This window comes from Pollicipes pollicipes, unplaced genomic scaffold (assembly GCF_011947565.3).
Source record: "Pollicipes pollicipes isolate AB1234 unplaced genomic scaffold, Ppol_2.1 Scaffold_1827;HRSCAF=2136_pilon_pilon_pilon, whole genome shotgun sequence".
In the NCBI taxonomy this organism is placed as follows: Eukaryota; Metazoa; Arthropoda; class Thecostraca; order Pollicipedomorpha; family Pollicipedidae; genus Pollicipes; species Pollicipes pollicipes.
Window position 1 is genome coordinate 148,034 of NW_023596003.1, and position 17,918 is coordinate 165,951.

General features: G+C 50.0%; 1 protein-coding gene across 1 annotated transcript in view; it reads left to right on the top strand.

Moving 5' to 3' along the window:
* Positions 1-17,918, top strand: part of LOC119095997 (tachykinin-like peptides receptor 99D) — a 102,235-nt gene that overhangs the window by 83,515 nt on the left and 802 nt on the right. The window contains exon 3 of the mRNA XM_037218872.1: positions 15,316-15,427. Within this exon, the coding sequence (XP_037074767.1) occupies positions 15,316-15,427 (112 nt within the window). The remainder of the gene's footprint in view (positions 1-15,315; positions 15,428-17,918) is intronic.

Consider the following 17,918-nt stretch of genomic DNA (forward strand, 5'->3'; position numbering starts at 1 on the left):
GAGGCGAGCCGTAGGGTACCCCTGCGACCATCTGTGGGACTTTCGCCATCGAGCCTAACCCAAGTCAGGCCTTCCTTCGGGGTTTGAGCGGCGCTCGGACTGACCCCGTGTCACGGCGGCCCCTGAAACGGGTCACGGCTGACGTCATGGCTGATGTCACGGCTGACAACCACAGTCTGCCGCGCAGAGCCCGGATGATCATTCGGTGTGAGGCGGTGGGGTGAAGAATTGAGACCGGACGTTAACACGCGCTCGGGTGGGCGTAAATTGGAACCCTCTGAAGGCCTTTCCAGAATGACTTCCGATCAAGGCGGTGTTGCCGCGTCCTGATTTTGCATGGCTGTAGATAATTGTATAGCCAAATTCGGACATGTTAACCCATATGTGCGGTGGTAGGTTGCTGGTTATGGCAGGTCAAGGCCAAACCAATCAACTAACGCGACTCCCAGAGATTCGGTCAATCTGGTGGCGACAACAGATTGTTAGACAAGGCTTATATCTTTCAAATGTTTTTTAGGCAATTGAACAACTAGATTTAGGAATATGGCTCATTTCCTTGGCCCTGGGTCAGGTATGAAGGTCAGGTCGCGGTCAAAGCTGAAGCTGCTTTTTACTGCATGACTTAATTTATGGGGTATTTGCTTTTTTACTGCATGACTTAATTTATGGGGTATTTTGGCGCTCATTTCGAGTTTCTTGAATATGGGGACGTTAGCTGACATCGTATCTGAAATTCAAGAAGTTAAAGGAGGCCACTTATCACAAATTACCCCAATCAACATTTTGCTGTGATGAACGTGTCGTCTAGAGTAGTCCTTGCCGCTTATTTATATATGAAAATATCAAAACAATAATTTTGACTTTCATCACTTTGACCTTTCGCAAGGCAAATAAGGTAATGTTCCTCATATCAACACCAGTGAACTTTTGGTTGGAAGAGACATGTGGGTCAAAGGACGTTGTACTAGGTGGTATGAAAGCCCCTCGAACAACAGTCGGGTGTTTGACCTCGTTCTGCCTTACTAACCCAAAGGTCATGACCAAAGGACCTCAAATTTTGGCATGAGTGGGTTCATCGACGGGTCACCTGTGCTGTGAGTTCGATGTATCTAGCTCTATTAGATTTTTGGATCACAGAGGGGTGAATTGTTTCGCTCCCACCAGTGCGCGTCACCTTCAACCTTGTGCGTGTTAGAGCTTGCATTTGATAACTTAAGTGCGCAATGTTCACCATAACTGGTTTCGTCGTCCGGGTTTTAAGAAAGTTCAGTCAAAGAGGTGCAACGCCGATAACAGCTTTGAACAGCAAGGAACGGATTGCTTCAATGTCTGGAAGCTGGGGTTTTTAATCACCTAAACACCGCTTGGTCAAAAATTCAATAAGAAGCTGTCTGGCAGCACACAGGACTAAAAGTGCTGCAGACGGGTGACCCTCTCCATGCCTTACAAGGTGCCTTAGAGGAACATTCCAGATGTATGAACAAAGTATAACGGCGCTTATTCATAGTGTGGTGTGAAGTGTTTCACAGTTCGATGACATACTCGTGAGCACCAGCGCCTTGGATCCTTTGATCTAGGGATCTCAAGGTAAGCCTTTGATTGCACGATGGTGGCGATTAAATGGCTCAATCTTCCGGCGCCTCCACGTGGCTTGAATTAAAAAGTGATTACACACGGTTGACCTGCGATGCCGGAGTATCCTACAATTCACCCCATGGCGTTCATTCGGACTAGATCTGGTTTTAAAAAGCATACTACCGTGCGTCGGCTAAAATACTGCCATGATAGCCTTCTATGCAGCTTCTAAAGCTACCAGATGCGTGAACTCAGATGTGACCGTGATAAGTGTCACGGATTGGAGGGCCTGTACGTTTGCTCACTCATGAAATGTCCACCTGAAGCTGGCGCTTTCATATTCGCTATTACTCTATTTCAGTGACTGGTGTGGGGATAAGTGTCTTATTTAAGAACAGTTATTTGTGAGTTATCCTAATCGCTTATTTTCGTTTTCATGGGCGACCAAAGAACTTCCAAAAATGTTTACGTCGCAGTTTTTCGATATTTGAGAATAGATTAAATGGGTCTGAAAGCTACAATGTAAGGTGCATGTTTCAAGAAGGTCGTGATATCTTAACCGGTTGAGGTCTGCTGATCGTTAATTCACGATAACGTTGCATAGAAGCTGAATGGCTACAAGCGTTAGGGCGTTTGCTTTGCTATGCAGCAGAGCAGAACAATATAACTTGCATGACAGGAGCTGTTCAGGTGCTTTTTTGTCCCAAAGTATTAGCGTTTCAAGGATTTATTTTTGAATTAGCTATATATATATCTGTCATGACCAGACAATTTCGGTGCGATGAAAACCTTGGCTGCTACCATACCACATCGCACCCATGTATCTTGTAATGATAGATAAAGATAAGGGACACATAAGCATCAAAACGATGGAGAGAAGACTTTATCGCTATCGAAGTTTTTTCCGCGCAGCGAAATAGGACGAATCGCGTCCAACTTTGGGGAAAACGGGGCAGTGATTACTCACCCCAACTCCCTATCCCCGCCAGTTCATATAAGTGCGACGCAGCACCGTTGCAAACGTTTATAATCCTTTTTGCTATAAGAATTAAGCATCAGGCAGTAGGAATATCCTTCATAAGAATCTCAATCAAACACTGGTATGGAGCCCGCAGATGCGGTGCAACTCCAGCGGTGGCGACTGTTCTGGGGAAGTCCGTTAGCCATGTATTCGGCCGTTAGCCATAGACGGCCGTTATTCGGCCGTTAGCCACATTGTCCGTTAGCCGCTTGCGGGGCCGTGGCCCCGAGTGGGCCACCCATAGTGGAGCAACATACCCAGAGCAAAGAATCCAAAGCACGCAGCCTCATTAGCATGCGAGCTTTTCACCAACCCAAAACCAGCGTCGTCTACCCAGATTTCAAAATCTACTCTCCGAATGCTCACGCGGTTGGAGTTTTGTCACGCATTTCATAAGCGCTAAGTAAATTATTTTGTTGCCACTACCCCGGCTAGATTTCCTTATACAAGTCGCCGTCATTTACCAGCGCTGCCGAAATGTTTCTGGGCTCGTGTTGCAGCAATTCCAAAACACACCTCGCGTAAATACCGCGCGCCGCTGCTTTCGCAAGGCAGCGGCAGCCACGCGTCAGCTCTCTCGCCGCTCCATTCGGCATTTTTTTTTTCACTCAATCTCTGCAGCTTCTGTTACGAAGCGGCGTAAAATGAGGAAAGATGGACGGGGCGGACGGACGGACGGACGGACGGACAGGCGGACAGACGGACGGGTGGACGGATGGACGGACGGACAGGCGGACAGACTCACCATAGCCATATTGTTTGTGGACAAGCGTCTCCGTTCTGGCTGGAATGAAGAGATCTGTTGCGCATGGATCAACTGCATACGACATTCGTGGAAACATTTGCCACTACTGGACAGTGTGCAGTGTGATCATACCGTTGGCCGCCGGTAGTACCCTGTTATCGGTTGCTGGTTGTAGCCGAGATGTGCGGGTGCTTGCTTTGCGGGTGGGTGATGTGCGGATGGGTGATGTGCGGGTGGTGCGCGGGTGGGTAATGTTCGGGTGGGTGAAGTACGGGTGCTGCGCAGGTGGGTGATGTGCGGGTTAGTGGAATGCAGGTGGTTGATGTGCGGGTGGATAATGTGCGGGAGGTCGATGTGCGGGGGTTGGGTGTGCGGGTGAACTATGTGCGGGTGGATAATAGGCGGGGGTTGATGTGCCGGGGTTGATGTGCGGGTGAATGATGTGCGAGTGAATAATGTGCGGTTGGCTGGTGCGCGGTCAGGGGTGGTAAAACCTGCTGACTTGGTGGATACGATCGGCGACAAAAAATGCATATAGTCACGCGTAGGCTGGTGGCAAAAATGTTTCTAGACGGCAACTTTTGATGACGGCCAAGCCGAAAAAATACAACACACTATGCAAAACACAACGTGAGGTCTCCATTTATAGATATTACGCCTCCATAGCAGTAAATTCCTTTACACAACACAAGCGGACGTTTCTGTAAAACCTCTTTACCGTGCTCCACGGTACTCTGATTTCTTTTCTAGGTTTCATTCCAACCCGACGACAAAAATATCCTATCATTTTTAGCTGGTGGACCGACCCGGTGGCAGGTCTCCGACAAATTACTGTGATTCCAATGGCCCGTCCCGGTCGGCCGATTCGCTGTTTTTAACAGCCGACTCTCAGTGTCCTAGACTAGACAGCATAAAGTACTGAAAATATATAAATATGATTATTCATCTGGCCGCATGGGCGTGTTTCAGTTGTTGTGATGCGACTTGACATGAGGCGGGCGGTGACTTTCAATGCACTGCGATTTTGCAAGAGACATTCGCATTGCAGTATCATGAATACCTGCCTAGGGCATAATTTCTGTTCTTGTTACTTCGTTGGCTGTGCCATGTGATTTAGCATCCTATCCTCAGCGACGAGAGACATTGACAGCTAGGGTAAGTCGGCGGGATGATCCGTTCAAGGTAGAAATTGACCTGTGATTATCCAAACCGCCCTTTCAAGACACCGAAAGGCTGTTGACTCAATGAAGAAGCCACAACGACCAGCCTTTTTTCTTTCAAAGAGCCGCGGATTTGATGCTGAAGCCTGATGGCGCAAACTCATGAATGAAGTAACAGGAGGTGATAATGGTTCTGAAGAACCAGTTTTATGCCATCATTGTGCTTGTCCTGATTGAGAATGGTTACCAGCCACAAATATCTTCAAATCAGGTGTGGTCCTACTTCTATCTTCTTCAGGGCTCCCCTAAGTGTGAAGAAGTGTGTTAATCTGGGAGACATCCATATTTGGGGGGTTCCTTGCGTATTTTTCACTGCTCCCTAACCTATCTTCAAAAACTATGTCCCTCCTTAAATGCAATTATTTCATCAATGCTTTGATAGCTTTTAAGCAATGATTCACAGCTGACCCTTTTGTTAACATGAATCTTGGTTGCTGGAAATTTATATGATAGACAATGATCCAGGCAACGAGAAGGTGATAAAAGTGAGGAGTTGAGCTGGTGTAGCAAATTTAGGCAATGAGGAAGGGGGGGGGGCGGGGGGGGGGGCACATGCTTCATCGCCCTATCCCCCTTCACCTAGAGTTTTACTTTAAATATTATGATGTTTTATGGTATTGTGATCCAGCTATCCTATGAGGTCTGCTTTCCTAGCAGAAGCACTTATTCTCACATTTGTCCAAGGGCAGTGTATGACTGAACGTTGCAGTTATCTGCATGATATTGAAAATTCCAGTGATGAAAGAGACTTTCGATGATAGGCTGATTACTGATGGCACTACTGGGCATGGACTTGATGACCAGTTTGTCACCTGGTGACGCATTACGCTATTAGCGGCAATTTTTCCTCCAAAAATTTGTTCGGCGAAAAAATTACACTTTTATCACCCGCAATGCGGGTGGCGCATGGTCGAATGAAGAACATGATAAGCAAAAGTTAGCAACCATCTCCGTTCGTCATTGTAGTTAATAAAGCAAACGAAATAGCTCATTTTTCATGGGTTCTTGGTACTTGTCACGTCTTTCCACATGATGACGGGCTGGATGATGGGTTCTTGCTGTTTTTCTTGGCTTGACGTCAGACTGGATCTTAGTTCTTGCTGGATCTTTCATCTTCTTGTCAGGCTTGATCTTGGTCCTTGCTGGATTATCTGACTTGGCTGGATCCTGGTACTTCCTGGATCTTCCGGATTCATGTGAGGCTCAATTCTTGTTTCTGCTGCTTCCCTCGATCTAATTCTAGACTGGTTGCTGAGTGTCTCTTGGCTCCAGAACCAGGAACCGGGATGTCGGTTCCCGGGAAGAAATATTGGGGAACCAGGCTCATGTCTGCTTGCAAACGTGACAGATGACAATCAAATCCCCATAGGCCACAACTTGAACAACGGGGGATGCCGACAGGTCTGAGGATGTACTGGGCTGCGCGCGGGCCAATCCACGACCCGCCGAAGGCTTGTAGAATGTTAGGATCCTTTTGTTTGCGTGGAAGGTCCGATTCAGCCGGACGCTCCCTTCATTTCATGTCCCTGTTTTAGGGTGATCATGATTGATAACCATCTTTATAATCAAAGTTGTTTATTAACAAATGCCGGAGTTATTTAACGGTGCAATGAACCGAAAGCAAATTGATCAAGCACACCATCGCCATCCCCGGAACTAGCAGAAGCGATATTGCCGATTTTGGTGCGTGAGCTGCTCACGTGCCCTCCATAATAAAATGTTGTGCCTTGTGCAACATCACGTTATTCAGCACGATCCTTTCTGATCATGCGTCAGGACCGTCAACATATCATCAGGACATCAGATGATAGCTGAACCACTGTTTGTATTGCACGGCAGTGATAATCAATGACTCAACTCGCTCGTCTGAGCAAAAGTTGTTTTTGCTGGCAGCTGTATGACAGTGCCGCTAATCGGCTTCCAAAGGCACGCGTGAGTGTTCGAAGGGAGCGCCGTACAATACGCTGGACCTGCTTGAGTTCTGCGGTCACACTTTTTTGCTTTGACCGGCTTTAACATGTGTAAAAATGGTGTGCAGCGATCGGATTACTATCTTACCATATGACAGTGCTTAAAAAGCAATCGTTTCATAGCACACCTGCCACATTTTGCACATTAATCAGCCTTCGAGAGCATTCCACAGAGAATCATTGCCGACAATAGGCATACGCCGTGTTCAATGAATCACTAACCCGTCAAATCACGAGGTCTGAGCGGCTCGGGTGATCATTATCCAATAAATGTGAGCCGCTATGGTCCGTAGAGCAGCCTCCCTCAAATACCCGAATGGCGCCATAAATTCCCGATTGATCCATTTAGCCCACCGAACAAGATCACATGTCACGGACGAGCTGCCCGGCCCGCGACCTAGCGGCGCGTACGCTTGTCTGGCTCGGCTGGTGCAGCGCTCGTCCGCGGCAGCTCGCCCCGCTCGGGTCGTGTGAGGCTCGTCTACGGCAGCTCGCCCCGCTCGGCTCGTGTAAGGCTCGTCCGCGGCAGCTCGCCCCGCTCGGCTCGTGTGGGGTTTGTTCGCGGCAGCTCGCCCCGCTCGGCTCGTGCGAGGCTCGTCCGCGGCAGCTCGCCCCGCTCGGCTCGTGTGGGGTTCGTTCGCGGCCGCTCGCCCCGTTCGGCTCGTGCGAGGCTCGTCCGCGGCAGCTCGCCCCGCTCGGCTCGGGCCAGGCTCGTCCGTGGCAGCTCGCCCCACTCGGTTCATGCGAGGCTCGCTTGCGGGGGCTCGCCCTCGTGATTGTTCGTCCCACTGGTGCGCCCGAGCGGCGCTGCTGCCGCAGATTGCGTCGGCTGGCGACCGGCGGTAAGCCGCCGTTGGCAGCGAGGCAGGTTTCGACCGATGGCAGTATCGGCCGGCGGCGTGGAAAGTCGCCACCTGTTCGGACCCGGCGTAAGCTGCTGTCAGATGTGGCGAGATCAGCAGGGGCGGGCGAGGAAATGGATGAACGGGGCTGGAGAGCCGGATCTGGCCATCGGAGAGGAAAAATGACTTGGTGACGCGCGATGGTGGAAATTACATGAAACAGCCCGGATGTCGTCGTGCAGCACAGGATGACCGGCACGAAATAAGGTAAAATGCTTTGTAAATATTTCGCGTGAAGAAAGTGCCGAAGCTTGTACGTGACGAGCTCGGACTTGGCATTGTGTGACGTGAGTTCGCGCCGGTAGCGAAGCGCAGGGCAAGGACAGCGATGTCGCACTGGCACCACCAAGACGCAAAATAAAAAAACCTTGTGCGTCATAGCGTACCTTCTTGTAGAAGATTCACTTACATACCACTACGCAGAAGGCTCACCATAAGTAGAAGGCTCACCTACACACCATTGTTTTTTCGTCTGTCGTTGGCACTCGGAAACCATGGTAAGCTTGTCTACTGAAAGTAAAGTCACAAAGGTAAGCTTGCGGAGGCTTTTTAACTACTAGTTTTCTCACATCCATACTCTGAAAAGGAGACGACCTTTAACGACTAGCTACTGGCGTGCCATGCGTACGAGTTTTCGTATGAAAACCGTTTTGTTCAGAGAGGGCCTGCACCTAAACCGCTTATCTACTCCGCTGTCATTCCCTGACCCTTCCGCTGGCATCTCCGGCCATCGGGCGATGACCAAAGATGACCACAAAAACGTACTGAGCAACGGGCACTATTAGGCAGATACACTGACTCGCTCCTTTGACTGTCAGTCACCATCCTCAGTTCCACTGGCGTCTCGCTCTTCCTTTCGCCTATTCCTCTCGGCCGCCCGTCTGCGCCGATGAAATTGCAATCTGCTGGGTTCGCCGCACATCTGCCGCAGCCGCCGCCCATATTGGCATCGGCCGGATGGGGTGACGGCCCGGCCGCAGCGCGACGGAGAGCCGCTTGGCGGATTAGAGGGGTAGGATTACCACCCTGCGGTCCGCATCAGCCCGTGCCACTGGATCGACGCCGGCGGCGCTGAGGAGGTTCGTGCTCTGAGGTCAATTGCGATCTGTCGGTGGCGAGACATTCTGGTGCTGAGATGCTGAGAGCGATGGAAGCTACTGAGAGCGGCATGCTGAGGTGATGGAAGCCATTGAGAGCGGCATGCTGAGAGCGATGGAAGTCGGTTTCCAGGCGGGTTCCAATTATCTGCGATGCCGATATTGATTATGACTCACAGGGCCGCAGTGAGCTTTTCGTGATGTTTTAATCATCAACTCGAGACACCGTGCCCTAACCATTGCCCAAGTTAAGCCAGATTTGGATGCTTGCTGGTTGGATAACGACTGCCTTATCGATCGGAGGGCAGGCTCTCAAAACAGCCATTGGTTACTAAGCTTTTGCCGGGGCCCTCAGCGCTTGTCAACCCAAAGCCGGGGAAGGCTTGGATCGAAGTCCGTACCACGCAATCAAATATTCAGCCAATCCGCCACTCGCCACGGCATGAGCACGGCCGCGGGCCCGGCGTGCGGCGTGAAACACCAGTCTTCTGAGAACTTTAGCCCCCCCCCCCGCTCTCATGAGCGGGGGGGGGCTGTGAGGGGAGGGGTGTGGTGACGTCATGGTGCGCCCGCTCCACGGCGGAGTATAACAGGCTGTTGATTGTTGTTGCGTGTGTTCCAAAACCCGAGCCGTGTGTTATGCCGTCGTCTTGTTGCCTACATGTTACGTAGAGGTGGTGGGCCGGGCCCGGTGATACCGTTTCGGAAGAGGCTTCTAGGGCTCCGCTGTGGTCGCCCACGGGCCATGTCGGGAACCGCATCATCCTCTGTGAATCGCAAGTAATCATATTAAGCCCAGTTGTGTACCCAATGCATTTAAGTGTCACTGTGTCAAAGGAAAATTGAAATGTGTGGCTGACTGAAATCGAAAGCTGCCGAGTGTCGTTACCTCAGAATAGGAGCGATTAGACGAACCCGTGTAACCACTGACCTCATCTAAAACGGTCTGTGTGAACCGAGACATGGACCGGACAGACCTCTATGAACCCAGGCGCAGGAGAGCCGACGACGCAGCCCGCGGAAGCCGGCGAGCCGAACTCGAATCCGAACTCGACTCGAACTCGAGCTCGAGCTCGAACTCGAACTCGAACTCGAACTCGAACTCGAGCTCGACTCGAACTCGAACTCGAACTCGAACCGAACTCAAACTCAAACTCAAACTCAACTCAAACTCAACTCAAACTCAAACTCAACTCAAACTCAAACTCAGCTCAAACTCAACCTCACCAACTCAAACTCCACTCCAACTCCAACTCCAACTCCAACTCCAACTCCAACTCCACTCCAACTCCAACTCCAACTCCAACTCCAACTCCAACTCCAACTCCAACTCCAACTCCAACTCCAACTCCAACTCCAACTCCAACTCCACTCCAACTCCAACTCCAACTCCAACTCCAACTCCGACTCCGACTCCGACTCCGACTCCGACTCCGACTCCGACTCCGACTCCGACTCCGACTCCGACTCCGACTCCGACTCCGACTCCGACTCGAACTCGAACTCGAATGCTGGAGGGCGGCTCGATTAGCGACAAAAACATCGCCTCGTAAGCCGCCGCAACTGGAGCCTCAGATAGTCTCCGACTCTAAAAGCGGGTGGGATAACGGCAATTACGGATAATGGCAGTACGTGGCGGTGAATGTAGCGCGTTTGGGCAAAAGTATCGTGACCCGTGACGAAAGTCAGACAGCATTGCGTGTGTCATGTGTCAGGGGAGAGGTCGTATAACCACAGATATAAGCGACGGCCACCCGTTACCATCACTGATCAAACCATCAGTGACAGCTTTTCGTCAACGATCACACCATCAGTGACAGCTTCTCGTCAACGACCACACCATCAGTGACAGCTTCTCGTCAACGACCACACCATCAGCGACGATCGCCATTCACCGGACACGCCATCAGTCACCGCGTCAGCCACAGTGACGGGCGTTGGTGGTCACTGTGGAGGCTCCCCCTCCCCTTTCCCGGTTTCGCTTCACAGGGAGGCGAGGACCCAGCCTGAACCATCTTCTGAATGACGAAAGAAGGCTGCTCTGTGAACCTCATAGTTTTTAAATGCGCTGAAGGAATATACGCAAAACCTGCCATTGGGATGGGTAAACAAAGAATATTTTACGCTGGTATCGGGTATTTCCAATTTTCTTGAAAACCGGTGGCTCCCCTTAAGCTATATATATATATATATATATATATATATATATATATATATATATATATATATATATATATGTGGTGTGGTGTGTGTGTGTGTGTGTGTGTGTGTGTAAGTTCTTTCGTGAAGTTATTACGATATCTGATCATAATTATAGTTTACTCTTAACATGTAAGGACAGCCTGGTCGCTTACCTGCGGTTGCTATGGCTTTTTGCGGTGTTTATGTCACCTTTCGTAATGTCTGGATGTTTCTATTGATTTGATATTTTGTGTTTTATGGATGCTACGAGGATACCGGAAAAGTCATATTATGGAAGATTCTGCGAATAATCCAGATAGCCATCTATGCAATTCATTTACTCTACATTTCAGTCACATCCAGTAGTGAGTTAACAACATGACAGTATGCCCCCAACTTCGTAGCTTTGTTTTCGTCATTTTCTCTAACTCGGAGCGTCTAGATCATATACACACCCGTACAGCACTGTTTAGTTCCTGGAACTGCTTCGGATAAAACTTCCTGACGCTGTTAGACCGAGTGCCTCCACTCGACCGAGTTTGTGCCCGGCGTCTGTGCCTCCAGCAAAGTCCGGCTCTGAGAACGTCGCAGCTGCGCCCCTCCATCCGCGACGACCGCTCCACCGTTTCCGGGTGTCATGGGCCGGAGGTGCCCTGGCCGCCGCTTGGCCGCTGAGGCGTCGAATTGCCAGGGACGATGTTGCCAGATCGGTGGTCATTGCCAAGCCGCCTTTGGCGACGGACGGGTTTAGTGGTGGGCGTGTTTGATTTCAGCATCCCAGGCGGATGATCTTTTCCCATTCTCGCGTCATCCCATATCCTCACTAGGCCATGTTCATCCGCGGGGAGCCACATTCGCCAGGCATGAATGGGCCGAAGTGCCGCCTGGTTCGGGCCCCGTGCGACAGCCAAGCACACCCGGTATAGGGTCCTGTGCGGGGTTAAGTCACGGTGGAGGACGTTATTTGCCCCTGACAGGTATGGCCTGCGGCCGGTGGCAGCGGTCGCGCTAAAGGTCAGTTGACGTCAGAGGGCAGGACGGACTGTGCCGAGCACTGCGGCACGTTAAGCTTTCGCCACCAAATTCTGCCGTTGACATGGAATTGCGCGATCGGATGGTAGGGTCAGGGCTCGCACAACAAGCACTGCTTAGCGTGAGCTCTGATCCCGGAAATCCATCCATTCAAAAGGGTTCGGATAAAATCTTTTAAAAAAAACTCTAACGGCAACGTCGTGCCCGCGATTCTTGTGGTTTCATTCTCAAAATGACTTGCTGCCATGGCTCCCACGCATTCATGCCGCCTCAGACAGAAATGTCGCCAAATTGGGACGAAGGTTGAGCAAAGCGTGCATGCGCGTTAACCTTTATTGGCGGAACTTTCAGTGGAACGCTACGTTCTTGGTACGCATTGTTTCAGTCACTCACTATGGCATCCAGGGCATGACCCTATTAGGTAACTGATTCTAAGGGCGTGCCCTAGATCAGCAAACTTCGGGGAGGAACAGTTCCAACATGCTTGCTGACACGAACAATGCTATTAAACGTGCTGTAATCCGCAGATACATCATATATATATATATATATATATAATATATATATATATATATAAAATATAGTATATATATGTGTGTGTGTCTGTGTCTGTGTGTTCGTGGGCGTGTGCGTGTGCGTGTGTGTGTGTGTGTGTGGTGTGGGTGGTTGTGTGTGTGTGTGTGTTGTGTGTGGGTGTCGGTGTCGTGGTGTGTGTGTAGTGTTGTGTAGATACCGTAGGCGCAGATGTGTTGTGTCAGTGGTGTTGCGTGTATATTATGCACTACCACATATATATATATATATATATATATATATATATATATATACATATCTAATATATGTGTATGTATGTATGCATGTATACACACATCTATACGAGCATACATGTATCGCCAATTAATGGATCAGCCACACAGCGGGTAGAAGTCTCCTGGTTGTAGAATTATACCAGTTGGTGGCATGAGGCCCTTCCAAAAGCTGTGACGCTGTGATGTAGCATTTGGGGCCTCTGGCACGAGTTCAAGAGTGCGCATGCTTCCTGTTCACAAGTGCAGTATAATTTTTTTCAAGATCAAGTTAGAGATATTACGACAGTCAAACGCACAATGTATTTCATGCGTCATTGAATCATAATTGCGTTTAGCCATGGCGTTATTTGAATTTTTGGGACCACTGTTTTATGCGTTTAAGATTTGGCAAAACCTGTTGGATAGTATGGCAACCTTGCTCTACTTCGTACGATGTATTATCTTATTTTTCCTTTCATCTGCCGCGTCGTTTTTTGCTTAGAGAGAGAGAGAGAGAGAGAGAGAGAGAGAGAGAGAGAGAGAGAGAGAGAGAGAGAGAGAGAAGAGAGAGAGAGAGAGAGAGAGAGAGAGAGAGAGATAGAGAGGAGAGAGAGAGAGAGAATAGAGGAGAGAGAGAGAGGCGAGAGAGAGAGAGGAGGAGAGAGAGAGAGAGAGAGGAGAGAGAGAGAGAGAGAGATGTGATGAACTTCGCCAGGATGCAATTTATAGCGTCATTTGCCAGTCTCATGAAACAAACTAACCCAATAGCTTTATAAGCCCTGGAGGCCGTTCACCGCGCACGAGTTATGCATTTAAAGCGGTCTACCGGGGTCACCGGTCGATGTGGCCGCCAGAAGTCACATGATACGTCATCAACCAGCACGCACTGTCGTATAGGCATATGAAATGGTTGCTTCATGCATTTGAATCAGTCACATGTTGCACTGTTTAACCCGACAGCTTTGCATAAATGTCGTATCCACCGCTCAGGCCGAACTCTGGTTCTTAAGTCGGCCCGACGTCGCCATAAATGAGAGTCTAACACGAAACCTCTTGGCAATCGCGAGAAGTCCCGACTTAAGGCTTGCGTGCGTGGCTGATCCGGTGCCGGAGGAATTCCTGGCTTTTCCGACACTGAAAGTGGACGATCGGTGCGGGGGGCCTTTACCGTACTTTACGATCGGTGCGGGGGGCCTTTACCTGCCGGTCCGTGGGATTGTATGGGGGTTCGCAGGGCACCAGAGGACGGTTACGGCGGAAATGGTGGGAGGGGAGGGAAGGGTTCACTGAGTGCGGTGTTGGTGCTGTTTTTCTCCGGTGCCGGAGGATCGTGCCTACCATACCGTCACATTACCACATATCACATCACCTACCACATATCACATCATTATCTTATCACATATCATATCAGCTGACGCGACGCAACCCCGTGCCGTCGCAGCCGATGTTTAGGCATGGTGCGTGTGACTTTTATATATTAAAAACGCTCCGTTGTTGACGTTGGAACCAGGTGAGCGAGCCCTATCGGCGAGGACCGAAATGACGAAAGGAAATTAGGATTCTGCGCCAGGGCTTAGGTCAGAAGCATGGCAAGTGTTACGTCATGCACGCAATTCTGCGACACTATGTAACTCTTGGAAATATTTTGGAGCGGAAACTGACACCCTTTCTGGGAGCTAGTTCGGCACCGCTGACCTGCGCCGCTGTTACAGTTACGACCATCTTGACTATGAAGTAAGGTTTAACGTTCAGGTTTTAACGTGAATTTTTCCCATCCACCGCTGTTTTATCAGACTCACGGCGCCCAAAGCACTCAACTGGCCTTGGGCTTGAATGTAACACTTGCTACATTTCATGGGTCTGCCAATATTTCGTTCCGTCTGTTATTACTCCGCTTTGGTGTCTACCACTGGATCGTGGCTGTCAGTCGCAGACGTGCGACCGATGGAACATTTGTCCATGGCAGCGAGGTTGTCTCAGGTAGCTTTGCTCGCTGATTAGTCTAGGCCGTTACAATTTGGTTGGCCTGGACACGGTGTGCTGATGTCTCGACCTGCTTTATACGGATTGTTGGCCTTTGGCAAATAATAATAAACGTCTGACGTAGTGTGCTGACCTTCTCGACCTAGCTGGGCTGTGCGTGGATCGTCTGACCAGACTGCTTACCATCTTGCCGGTCAGCTGATTGCGTAGTCCGTCTGCTTTCCTACGACCCGTCTGCAGGTCATCTTACCCGTCCGATGACCATCTTACCCGTCCGCTGACTGTCTGATCTTTCCGCTGATCGTCTGCACATTTCATCGGTCACCTGATTCGTCCGTGCTGACTGTACGACCCGTCTGCTGACCGTCGGGCTTGTCTGCTCACCGCCCGAGCCATCTCCTAGCGCCTTGGTTTGTCTACTGACCCTGGACCCGTCTCCTGACCCTATGACCTGGCTGTTGATTATGTGACCCGTTTGGCCAATTACCCCGCTGCTGATTATTCCGATCGTCTCCTGACCCTGAGACTTGTTTGCTGATTCTGTGACCCGTGCGCCGACCCCATGACACATGTGCTGAAGCTGTGACCCGCGTGATGACTCTGTGACCCGTGTGCTGACCCTATGACTCGTGTGCTGATCTTGTAGCCCATGTGCTGACCCTGTGACCCGTGTGCTGACCCTGTAAGCTGTGTGCTGACCCTTGTGACCCGGTATCGGAAAGTGTGGCATGCGTGCCACCCCTATGACCCGTGTGCTGATCGTGTAACCCGTGTGCTGACCCTGTGACCCTTGTGGCGCAGGTACTCCGCAATCATGCACCCGCTTCAGCCACGCATGAGCCGCCGCTGGACACTGTTCGCCACCATCGCGATCTGGCTGGTGTCCGCCGGTCTGGCCGCTCCACTGTACGAGGTGAGAGCCACTTGACACTGTTCGCCACCATCGCGATCTGGCTGGTGTCCGCCGGTCTGGCCGCTCTACTCTACGAGGTGAGAGCCACTGGACGCGTCGAGCGTTGAAACTCGCACAGTGACGCATGCTGTGATTCTGGCGATCATCCGACTCAGGTCCTGCTATCCCCATCGAGTTGGACTAAGAGCTCGCCATCCTCGTCTGGGGCATTGTGGGCTGCGAAGACTTCCAATCTGTGGATTGCAAGAGCTTAGCAGCTCTGTTAAAAGCGAGCTTAGTTGTAAGCTGATGGAAGGCGCGGGTCAAAGTCAGCCAGCCCGCCCCGTAATGTGATTTTTGGCGGTTTTGCGGTGTGACTCTGAAAGGTCGGACAGGCGGCGTCTGATCGCGGGATACACCGACGCTTGGCAGTGGTATGACCTTGACAGATCAAGGTCATAGGTCATAAAGGTTACTGTTTGCCAGCTCAGCTTTCAGCCGCCAGCCGTCCTGCTCGAATGCATCACAAGACGTGGGCGTTATTGCACATACTGGAGATGAATGTTTGCTGTCTGATGAAGCGCGCGCATCTAGGCCGGTAGGTGATCTGACGCAAGCGGGCGTGCAAAGTTGTGTCGTTCAAGCCCACGTAATGGTTCGATGGAGCGCCCGTCTCTGTTCGGCCCCAACATCCACTTGTCCAGCCTGGCTTGAAGGCGTGGGAGCGGGGTCCACAACCCGCTAGGGGAGGGGAGGGGTGAGCGCATGAGGCGGTGCCGCCCACTGTTTTAGGAAGGAGGTGAAAGTAATGAAGTTTTAGTTTTAAATAAGCTAATTTGTATCATTTAAACTTAAACTTTTGTTTTTTTCCGAACGGCCACGAGCCTCAGGTGCTAGATAGTAGCCTCGGCTGCATTGGTGTAGTAAAAACCAGCGGTTGGTATTGCGTCGTCTTGGTCTCAGCAACGCTAAGTATTGCATCATCCTGGTCCCGGTAGCGGTTGGTATTATCTCGTCTTGGTCTCAGCAGTGGATCAGGCAATGCCAACAAGGCCAAGAGGACCTAAGATAACAACTGTGGCGGCACTTTGGCTTGGCGACGGTAAAGGGACCATTTCATCTTTGTATGCGGTTTTGAACAGAAAAGCAGCCTTGAGCATTCGGTGTAGTCCACTGCCCTGCCTTTCTTAAGACGTAAAACTCCCTAGTTTCTGAGCTACACGTCCGCGAGGATGTGCGGTCTATTTCGTGCAGATTATTTCAAGGATAATCATGCATGCATGACGCCATAGCAACGTCATTCGAACCATGTCACCCCATAGGTCATGTGACGTTCAAGGCCAAAAAGGAAAATATCGCCGAGCCGTTCAGATCTGACGTCCGTGAGCACATCTTTCAAATATGATGAATTCGGTGTGCTCTCAAGCAATATTGAGCAGGCTGCAAGTTTCAATTACTAATCACGTTTTGCGCTACTTAATGCCCGGCATTGACCGGTGGGAGATCAAATTTGCCGATGTGCAATATCTGATAGTTCAAAAACGGCTCGAGATCTCGCTACAAAACTTTCAGCAGCTTTAACTTATTCGACATTTTCTACGCCTAGTGTCAAAATAACAGTGATGAGACTTTATAGAGCAAGCGTGATTGACGTCAGAGTGACGTGATGTTTGCCGATTAATTTACAAAAACGCATTGCTGTAGACAACTTACAATAGAAACCAAACGAAAAGTCATACTCTACATCCGTATATAGAAAATGTGAGCAAATTAGTCCACTGTTAACATGCCCTGTCGTTGATTTGTTTCAATATTGCACATTGAAATACAGGGATGTTAAAGACAAAAAATATTCACAAAGAGTACGTTCAACATGTTTTGGACTAAGACCAATAATTATGAAAATATCAAATTACGTTCTATATACGGCTGTGAAACTAGAACCAAGTTTTAATAAATTATCTGTAACAAGGACTGAGTTATGGCTTGAAATGCATCACAGCGCATGCTGTCAGTGCCCAGGTGAGCTCGGGCTTGCGGTGGCGGGCGACGAGGCTCAGGTCTGCTGCAGCGGCGTGGTGCTTTAAATTTATAAATTTGACCTAGGTTGACCTCAGATGGCCGCAAGGTCAGTCCACAATCGTGTTTCAGAGTTCAAGATACTTTTGAATGGCTGCACCTCATTAACATAAACTTAGAACTACGTTGTGAAAAGCATTATTATTCTACCCTCCTGACATACCAATTTTGAACGATGACCTGGTCGGACCTGACCCACATGGGAGAACACAAGTGGTCAGAATGGACTTCCCACAGTCTTAACGCTTACTTCCGTGCCCTCAATATCCGTATTGACCTGGTGATATAGGTTTTAACGGCACGTATTGGACCCACCGCTTTTGATCTCTGGTGACCTTACATTTGACGTAGCGTGAAAAATGTGGTGTGCATTCTCCATGATTTGATATGATCATCAGAATGGTATCGTTATTTTTCTCATAAGACGTCTGGA